General features: G+C 39.7%; 1 protein-coding gene across 1 annotated transcript; it reads right to left on the bottom strand.

Moving 5' to 3' along the window:
- Window positions 1-578: 578 nt before the first annotated feature.
- On the bottom strand, window positions 579-6,473 carry rsph4a (radial spoke head component 4A). Its single transcript, XM_023263415.3, has 7 exons — window positions 6,166-6,473; window positions 3,948-4,170; window positions 3,372-3,653; window positions 2,267-2,716; window positions 2,034-2,178; window positions 970-1,087; window positions 579-894 (listed from the first exon to the last, which is right to left on the bottom strand). The coding sequence occupies exons 1-7, from the start codon at window positions 6,270-6,272 to the stop codon at window positions 666-668; spliced, it is 1,554 nt and encodes a 517-aa protein (XP_023119183.1). The 5' UTR covers window positions 6,273-6,473; the 3' UTR covers window positions 579-665.
- Window positions 6,474-10,329: the final 3,856 nt, after the last annotated feature.

Genomic DNA, 10,329 nt, shown 5'->3' on the forward strand with positions numbered 1-10,329 from the left:
TACAAACAAACTGACAGATTTTCATAAATCAGAATAAGATGTAGCAGGATATATGTTTTCGTGTGACCCTTACAGTCATGCTTGCTGAAGGCTCTAGTCCGCCTTTTAGGATATGTACAGTTCATTACATACAAGCCTAGACTAGAAGTTCTGAATTAGTCAAGAATGTCTTCCTGTAATGTAGTAAGTAAAACACAGAAAAGGTATTTTTTTTCTTTTTGCAAATCTTGTTTGTCAATTTTGTCTTGTGCCACATTGAAACCCATCGTCAGCGGATGTCCCAACAATTCCCTTAAAAACCTCCAACTGATACAAAACACATCTTAAATTTCCTCTTCATAAAACATTGGTAAGCTGTTTTTTTTTTTTAAAAGGTTTGAAACCTGTATCAAAAACATTGACATTTATTTGGAAGCTGTCTTTTTCATTGGCTTCTTGGCACATTGCTGTATTTCCAATTCCTCCAGATCCGTTAAATAGTGTGAAATCATTGTCAAATGTTTATTGTGGTACCCACATACATCCACGTTTGAGTGCATGAGGACAAAGATGAGGTCCTGAATTATAGTATCAAGACATGTTGCTGAGTAAACCAGTTTATTTGGCCACAGATTCTTACAAATAAATACTATTTAAATTTAAATGGGAAATTTGTGACTGCTTTCTCAGTCATCGTCTTCCTCCTCTTCTTCTGCTTCTTCCATCTCCTCCTGGGCTGCTTGCTGCTCCTCTAAAGCTTCTTGCAGCACCTGCTCTTCCTCCAATGTTGGATCCAGAGTCTCTGTGATGTCTGCTCCGCTGGGATATTCTTTCTGAGGTAGTGGGGGTACAGGTGGGATGTACCCTTCTCCTGCATACTTCACACCCCATCCAACATATATGTTTTCAAACTTCCTGAATTGAGACAGCACATGGTTGTTAGTAAAATGCACATTAGGATCCTGTGAGATGTCAAATCGTTTCACTTACTTTCCACAAGTATATGCATACGCCCCTGGCCAAAGATTAGAGCGCAACACAGCCACTGCATGTTGTGAGGTGAGAGTAGAGGACAACTTGGAGCTCCAGGGAGGGGAGTTGAACATTTCTGAGAGACATACATATCAAAATTCATTCAAGGACGTATGTGTGGTTATAACATATACTCACTAACATACTCGTGTGATAATGAGGTGGACAAATTATTAGGAACCCTTTTAAATCTTACCACAGTGGCTTTAATAATACAGGTTGGGTAGAATCATCACCCTTTTTTTTTAGAAAGTCAGCAAGATATTTAGAAATTTTGCAAGAGATAAATTTGTGGCAGAGTTGTTGTGTCCATGGTCGGAGTTCAGGTAGAGCAGTGAAAAGTAGAGGATTGTAAGAAAATGAGTGTATGTTAGACCTGTGAGCCTTATACTGGAAAGCATTAATATTACAGATATACACTGATTAGGCACAACATTAAAACCACCACAGAAATCCAATGTAATTCAATAAACCAGCTCTGCCATAAATTCTGCTCTTATAAAGCTCCTACATTTAGAATTTTTGTAATAGTGTTGTATGTAAATTGCTCTATTACTGTGTAAAATACGTTTGCAAGAGGAGAGAGGTCACTATTGTGAAAGTACTACTATTGAACACTGAATTTGTGATAATTGGCATTTGATAAATTTCCTTATTCTTTGACCATTGTAAACACAGAAACAACATGGTGGAAATACCCAAAGGAGTTGATTTCACTAGTATCTGAGTTCTCTGTTATGTTGATGTTAAAAGAAGGTTAATTACAAACCACCTCAAAATAACGTAACTGCTTTATCTTTGACTGCTTTTCAATTCTAAAATCTTGAGAATATCGACACTGGACAGTCAGAGGGTACAGAGATTTTATTGTGTAAATCAGACTGAGGAAGATAGATATGAAATGCTTAAGGTTAAAAAAGTGACAACACTAGTCTCCCTATCCCTAGGGAAAATTAAATCCTTGGTTAATCTTTAAGCCTCTTACTGGTTTGGTTGGAAAATGTACAAAGTCAAAGGCTAACCTGCATCTTGGGAGAGGGGGGTGAGCAGTGGGGGTCCAACTTCTGGCTCAGGCTCATCAGGCTCCTCTTCCTTCTCATCAGCCTCTCCTTCCTCATTGGATTCCTCTCCTGGTTTAACAGTCAGGTTCATCCAAGTACAACGGCCCTAAAGGTAATTTTTGCACATTAACTGCACACATATACATACATGAGCTGACAAAATGTCCATGCACCTACTCTAATCAGACTAGTACCTGCTGCAGAATATGTTGAACATGATGCACCCAAAAAGACAAAGACTCAACCATTTCGGTGACAGGAATGCCCTCAAAGTCAGGATTCACTTCGTAGCTGTCCCGAGGTACCTCATCTTCCTCATCACCTTCTTCCTCCCCAGCCTGATAGAAGCCCTGAGGGCTGACCTGTGTGCTAGCAGAGATCCGAGCGATCTGTGCTCTCAGATAGTTGGCTTCATTCCCAGGGAAAGGCGGGTAGCTCACAATTGGAGTGTCTAGCCTACCAGTGAAGAATTTACGGATCTGCCGAGCAACGATAATCTGTTCTGGAATGACCGAAGGGAGCTTTACCCAAGGAAGACCAGGCTCGTTGCACACATAGTAAACAAACTTGTTAGCACCTGTTCCAGTGGTCTCCTTTGGTACCACTGGTGGAGGTTTGTAGGTTGACTCAGGCAGTGGATCCATCTGAAAAGAAAAGCACCGCAAGACCAGATACATGACTACAAGTGACCAATCAGTGACCAATGTACAAGACAGTTCTTTTTACTTCTCTGCCTTGACAATGAAAGGGAGGGAAGCTCAATTAAACAAAATATAATAAAAATAATGAAAACAGCTTTTGGAATTTGTGCAGCAAATCAGTTTGCTGGATTTTTTTGCTCATTTTTTACACTCTCTTTGTACATTTTAACAAATGGATCTTTAATGAGGTCCGAGAAACGAACTGGCAGTAAGTCCACTATGTCTAAGGATTTACTGGCAGCGGTAACTGTTCCCATCTCTTTATGTTTCTAGGTCATTGGACGTCAGCCACCTTTAGGCCTGCCGAAGATAGGTGGACCATCCTCCCTTGATCATCACAAGTGAGGAATGAGCAACTAAGATTCAGACATTTTATGTTGTTCAGACAAACTCTGATTATACTCTATAGCTGATGTGGACGTGCACACCCATGCACATGTAGCTGCTAGATTTAGATTCAACTTTATTGTCATTGCACATGTCACAAGTACAAAGCAGTAGAATGCAGACCGTTGTTATTATACTTCCCTTTGGAAGACTATGTTGATTCCAAATAAGTAAAGATTATCTGGTACACTCAGCATTTCCACTTCCTCACCTCACTCTCCTGAGTCTCAGCCTCTCTATCCTCGTCTTCAGGTGCTTCATCAGTGCTCTGCTCTCCGTCTTCCTCACCCTCTCTGCACTCAGCTTCAGCAACAATATAGCTGCTCTCTGTTCCCAGAATCTTGCCCCACAGTCGGCAACGTGGTAGTGCCTGAGATTCAACTAGTTGTTTGAGTGCAAGAAAGATCCGCTGCATCTCCTCTCTGCCCAGACTCACTCCAGCCTGCTCCAGGTTGAAGCCAATCTCACTCACATTCGGAAGAGGTGTTTCAACCTGGTGAAGACCAATGAACCTTATTACATAATGAAAATTTGACTCCATATACTACACAAGAATATATATAAAATGTTGCTTCATATATCTTCAGGTGAAAAGGCACATGAACAGCTGCACAGTTTCTGACACCTGCGACGCATGAATAGTCAAGAAAATGTTGCAGATGTGATGTGTAACTTCAGCTGGCTTCATGAGATGTCAAATGTTACACAAGTAGATCAAAATGCCTACACGCCTTTAACCTACAAATCCCCAAGTCAAATGTAGTGTGTGGGTATATTTAGCCAGTACCAGTTCCTCCTCCTGGTCTCTGTCTTCTGGTCGAGAAAACAGTAGACACTGCTGCTCAGCCAGAAGCTCAGCAGCTGTAGTCTGTGGAAGGTCTCTCAGAGTGCTTTGCATGTCCTGAAATAAGCCTCTCTTTACATCTCGGCTCATATCCTCAATCACGTCCACTGCATTATGTGGATGCTCAGCCATCACCTTCATCAGTAGCTGGGTGAGGTGGTCATAGCTGGAAGATTAAAGAATCACATTCATGAAGGATTCCTGAGAACAGGACTATCCATTGGTCATTTCACAGCATATCCACCCAGACATGCTATTCATACATTTAAGTACATCCACATATATGTACAAATCACTGGCACTTTTCTTAGCAAGTTTACATTGTTTTGTTTTGGTATCATTCTATCATGACTGATAGTGATCAGTGACCAATGTTAATACTTGTGAAACCAAATAAAGAGAACATTGAATGAACAAAAGTGGTAGCAAAGATTCCTAGCAAACATAGGTGAAGCCCAGTTTTAATGATATGATGTAGGAGAAACAAGAACCTGATAGCCATTGGAGATAGTGTCAGGGTCAGTGGAATTACACAGGTCAACTACAGTGTGATCATATCCAGCTTATTGAGACTGTCCGATTGTCTGAAAACAGTGGAATAGCCCATTGAGTGTTTTTACCGTCAGCCATACACATTTTCCATTACTGACGACAGAGACCACTTTGTGTTTATCACAGGAGCAGGATTCCTGATTTTCAGAGCAGACTAAAGTTTGCTGAAAAACCCCAAACATTTAAAGTGTAGTACTCTATTCTTAACTAAGTTATGGAACTATTGCAACAAATTATACATTTTGATAACACACACTACCGTTCAAAAGTTTGGGGTCACCCAGGCAATTTCATGTTTTCCATGAAAACTCACACTTTTATTCATGTGCTAACATAATTGCACAAGGGTTTTCTAATCATCAATTAGCCTTTCAACACCATTAGCTAACACAATGTAGCATTAGAACACAGGAGTGATGGTTGCTGGAAATGTTCCTCTGTACCCCTATGTGGATATTCTATTAAAAATCAGCTGTTTCCAGCAACAATAGTCATTTACCACATTAACAATGTCTTGACTGGATTAATGATTCAGTCATTTATTGTTATCTTCATTGAAAAAAAATGCTTTTCTTTCAAAAATAAGGACATTTGTAAGTGACCCTGAACTTTTGAATGGTAGTGTATGTGTTTACATTATTTCATTAAGCACCAATGTCAAACGTGATGTTTGTTGGATGTGACAGACTGAGCTTTTAAAGAGGCAATATTATGCAAATCCAGTTGTTCCTAGAGACCCACAAAATATGACAAAAGACCAACCGCTCATTGTTTTCCGTTCTCCATAGATTGAACAGGTTTGTCTGAATCTGATTTGCCTCCTGCTGTGATGTTACCGGCTGGCTCTTATCTGCCACTCAGTCAACAGAGCAGATGAAGGGAGAGGTATACCTGTGGTATTCTTCTTTACAAAGGTGAGGGCAACAGTAGCTCAGCTGGATTTCAAACTATAGACACTGAAACAGCGTGTGTGGAGCACAGCTAAAATCAGGGGTATCATACACATGGAAGACTGAACCATCTGCACAGTATTTTGAGCTGAAACTTAAAATATAAACTTTGAGGACATGAGACTTTCATGTAGTATAGCAAGGAAAGAATTTCATAGTACAGGTAAACATGTTTCCTTACTGTGCACATAACAATAAGACTTAATCTTGAATTATTTTGTTGAAAAGGGAGATTATGTGGAACTTTGAGTTAAAGGGAACATTGAAGGAGACTGGGTTGCTGATTCTCCATTTTTTACAAGTCCTTTTGCTATAAAAGCCTGTTAGACTTATGAAGGCAAAGCCACATGTGTCTGAAACCCACTCTCACATTTGGAAAACCTTAATTCTGTTGGCAAAAACATAGAAAAAGGAGCTGTCTCTCATTTTGTCACACCTGAACTACATAAGAACCGGTCCAGATCTAAATCCACATGTGGACTGGTCAAATCTGAACTAGGTTTCCCAGAGCCTGAAGAGTCTTTACAGCAGTCTGATTTGTGAAGCCCTCATTCTGTCAAAATGCAAATCAGGAACTGCTTTAACCAACTGAGCAAAGCTAGCAAACATAACCTTGAACAGCAGAACACAGGAAAAGCGGTTTTAAACATGTTACTTACAGATTCAGGTTGCTCTCTGTGCTGTTTTTCAACAGAAAAGCTTTGAATGAGGCAGCCAGCTGCATTCTCTGCTGTCTTCTGTCTTGGGTTTCGTTTGAAGCGTCCATCGTTCAACAGCTCAATAGCTTTAATGTATTTCTGGAGTTTCACCTCACAGACCGTCAGCGTGGGATAAACACAGACTAACAGCAGTTACAGGGACGGTAAATATGTCCACTAATACTAATACTAAGTTACTAAGCAGTAACTTAGTATTCACTCTGTACCACCCGGGTCACGGCGGAGGGCAGACGGTGTACAAACTCTGCAGGTTGCTATGGTTACCGTAACGTAATGGTCGCAAGGCTCGCGAGAGCATCTAAGAACCTCCAGAGATAGATAGATAGATAGATAGATAGATAGATAGATAGATAGATAGATAGATAGATAGATAGATAGATAGATAGATAGATAGATAGATAGATAGATAGATAGATAGATAGATAGATAGATAGATAGACCTTTATTGTCCCCAAGGGGATATTCGTTGTCACAGACACTGTCATGTACATAAAAAAAAATACACCTATCAAGAACAGTTACACACAGGACAGTAGGACAACACACATGCTGGTGAGAGATGGGTGGGAAACATACTACAGGTGATTAAGAGCAGCAGTGGCGGAGGGGACAAAGCTTTTGCTGAAGCGCACCCGTTTCCACCTAAGAGTCCTGTACCTCCGGCCAGAGGGCAGTAGGGAGAAGTGAGTGTGGAGGGGATGGTCCGGGCTCCTGCTCACTGTCCGAGCCATGCGTGTCACAGTTCTATTGTTGAGGTGGGAGAGGTCCATGGTGGGCAGATTAATAATTTTGGATGCTATGTGTGTGATCTTAGTGAGTCTATTTCTGTTGGAGATGGAGAGCATGTTGACGTAGCAGGGTAGTAGTAGCAGATATATCAGAAGAATCCAACCAGGCCAAAACTGAATACTTCATTTGTACATACATGTAAACTGTCACGCACATGGTATACGCTACCAGTCCGAATTTTGGACACATCTTCTCATTCAATGCTTTTTATTTATTTGCATTATTTTCTATATTGTAGATTACAGTTTTTCTCAATTGATAAGACACTGTTCCTGAAAAATAGCATACATTTCCCAACACACTGCACACTATTTCCCTTATTTGAACACAATTCACAAAGCACTGCACACTTTATTGTCAAAATTTGAACTTTGTTTTCAAAATAAGGACACACGAAGCAAAATTAGGACACTGCACTGCTAAATACAAAACACTCTTCTCTCTGTTTTCACATGAAGTATAAAAAAAATGATACAGTCCTCAAAAATGACAACTTAAACACAAATGCATCCTATAAATTAATCAGAGGGGGTCATTGCAGTGCCTGACTGTACATTTCAAAATAAAAATAATGCTAGACAAAAAATACAGCACTGTATTATACACAGTACAGTATGCAAATATTTACACCACGTCTGCATCAATTCTTTCAGCCTGGTCAGGCCACAGGACCTCATCAACATCACAAGCTATGTTTTCTCTGGAAAGAAAGACCTACTGTGTCTGATCCAGCCCTGACATGCATCAACAGAAACATCACCACATGCCAAGACCATTGATTGCAAGAGATTTTCCCAAAGTATGGCTGCCACTCATATACCTTCCACCTCCATGTAAAGAAGAATTCTTCTATAGGATTCAGAAAGGGAGAATATGGCAGCAGAAAAACCACAATAACTTAAAGGTTCATATTGAACCATTACCCAATCAACAGTCCTCTATGAAAACTAACATTGTCCAAGACAACAACAAAAAACGTGTCTTCTTGCCAAATGCCCTGCTGCACCTGTGTCAGTAGGCCCTCTAAGTCCATCTAGGAAAGTCAACAAATGCTGGGTGTTTTATGGGCCCAGAACTGCATGACGGTCAATTACTCCAAGATTGCTTATTGCAGCACAGAGGGTTACGTTGCCCCCACGCTGACCTGAGACGTTGACTATAGCCCGTTGTCCAATGATGTTCCTCTCCCTTCTCCTCCTCTTGGCCAGGTTGAAACCAGTCTCATCCACATAGATGTATTCATGTGTATCATCAGAATCCAACTGAAAAACTCTCTGGAACAAACGCACACCAAACAGAGAAAAAGCTAGTCATGTACACTTTCTGTAATTTTATTAGCACTTGTGAACCAGAATTATGCATTAGATTTTTTAACAGGATTCTCAGAACATCTCTGACTGCTTGTATTGTTCCAGTACAGACATGTCACTGAAGTGACACCATTTACATGCCATGTAAAGTGGTCAAGGATCAGGTGCATGGGCAGGTCCAGGTCCAGGTTCTGGTTCTGGCCGTGGTTTAGGTCATCCACGTCCTCTTCTTCCAACATGACCTCTTGCTCCTCTGACATCCATTCTGAACAGCTAATTCTGTTTACCAGCAGGTTTTATAGTGAGCAGTTCATTGGCAAAAGTGTTTTCAGTTTTGACCTGTTGTGTCTTAATTGTGACAACAGTGTTGGAACAGTGTCCCAATTCTCCTTCCTAGTGTTCACTTTTTGAAAAATGTGTGCTATGAGTGAAAAAGTGTGTTCAAATGAGCAAAAAACGTGTTCAGTCTTTGGCAAAAAGAGCGCAAGAGTTTTGGAAACTGTGTGCAAACCATGAAGTGTTCAAAATTTTGACAGCAGAGTCCTGTTTTTGAGAAATGTGTGCAGTCAGTTGGTGGCTGTGTGCAGTGAATGGAATTTAGTGTCTTATCAATTGAGAAAAACTGTAATACTGAAGATTAACACTTTTTTGTTTACAACATAATTTCATATGTATTATAGTTTTGATGTCTTCAGTATCAATTTACAATGTATAAAATAAATAAAAACCACTGAATGAGAAATTGTGTCCAAACCTTTGACTGGTACTGTATCTGTATGAGCGCAACACCGCACGTGTCTCAGTGTATTTAGATTTGTGCCAGTGTGTGTTATTCACATATATGTGCATGTGCATGTAATCAGTTATTATACAAGTCCACTTAGCCCACCCCGGTCTATATCTGCCCAGTAGGTCCAGGTTCGCGATCTCCGCGCATGCGTAAGTCTACCCTTTTAACACGTAATGAAGCCCACTATTTCTGAAGCATAAACTGTGTACAGTCTATGTTCTCAAGTAGATCTCCTATATCTGTAGGCACAGTCTGAGGTTCAAATATGTCAAGAGAGACCACAATTTCCATGGAATCTATCTTACTTTTTAAAGAGTGTACACTACCTTTATATAGCCTTATGCCTTTTGATTAGAGTGGCCAGAGAGCATTGACTGAGGGAAGGTTTCACATTCTCTCAGAAGTGTTAAGATTGGTTAAGGTCTGGCCAACGAGCAAGATTTGCACCATTTCCCCATTTCCACTCCAGAATTGGAGGACATTGTACATTCCACTCTTCAAATTTCAAATAATCCATGTACAAAATACTAAAAGATGCAGTTGTGTGAATTTACTTGTCCTGATACCAAATCTAAAAAAAAAAAAAAAAAAAAAAAAAAACTAGGAAAAAGAATGTTTGAAAATATTTTTTAAAATACCAAATAAGTCTGGAGTATCCCCTAAAATGCCATTTTTCTCTTGTCCCACCCCCCTGATGACCAAACTGAATCTCAAATAAAACAGTTCAAATGAAATTTAAATCTCATATTTTTGTATTATTTTTCATTGATGTCTCTTGTAATTGTGGGAACGTATTTTTGAATCAACATAATATTTTAAATAATAATCATCATGCATGGAACGTGTGTCCCACAACATGGTAGCATAACCTTTTTATCTGGTAGAAGAAAACAGTGAATCACATGATACGCTGGAATTAACATCATCAGTTTTCCTAAAGAATGGGTAGTTCTCTCTTCTATTTTTCATATTTTCACAACATTGTCAGCCTTGATTGAATGTCTCACTCACATATTATCAGGATCAGACTAATTCTTTAGACTTTTTCCATCAGTAAGTTTGTCCTCTTGGTCAGCAGTAACAGCTAGGAAAATTTCTAGCTTCTACTGCTTAGAAAAAGCTAACATTAACATGGATTAGCAACCCTGTTACTATGATTAGAGTAGGGTTAGCAAACAACAAATAAAACATGGAATAAAAATGGTACCATTGATG

Source organism: Amphiprion ocellaris, chromosome 2 (assembly GCF_022539595.1).
Source record: "Amphiprion ocellaris isolate individual 3 ecotype Okinawa chromosome 2, ASM2253959v1, whole genome shotgun sequence".
NCBI lineage: Eukaryota > Metazoa > Chordata > Actinopteri > Pomacentridae > Amphiprion > Amphiprion ocellaris.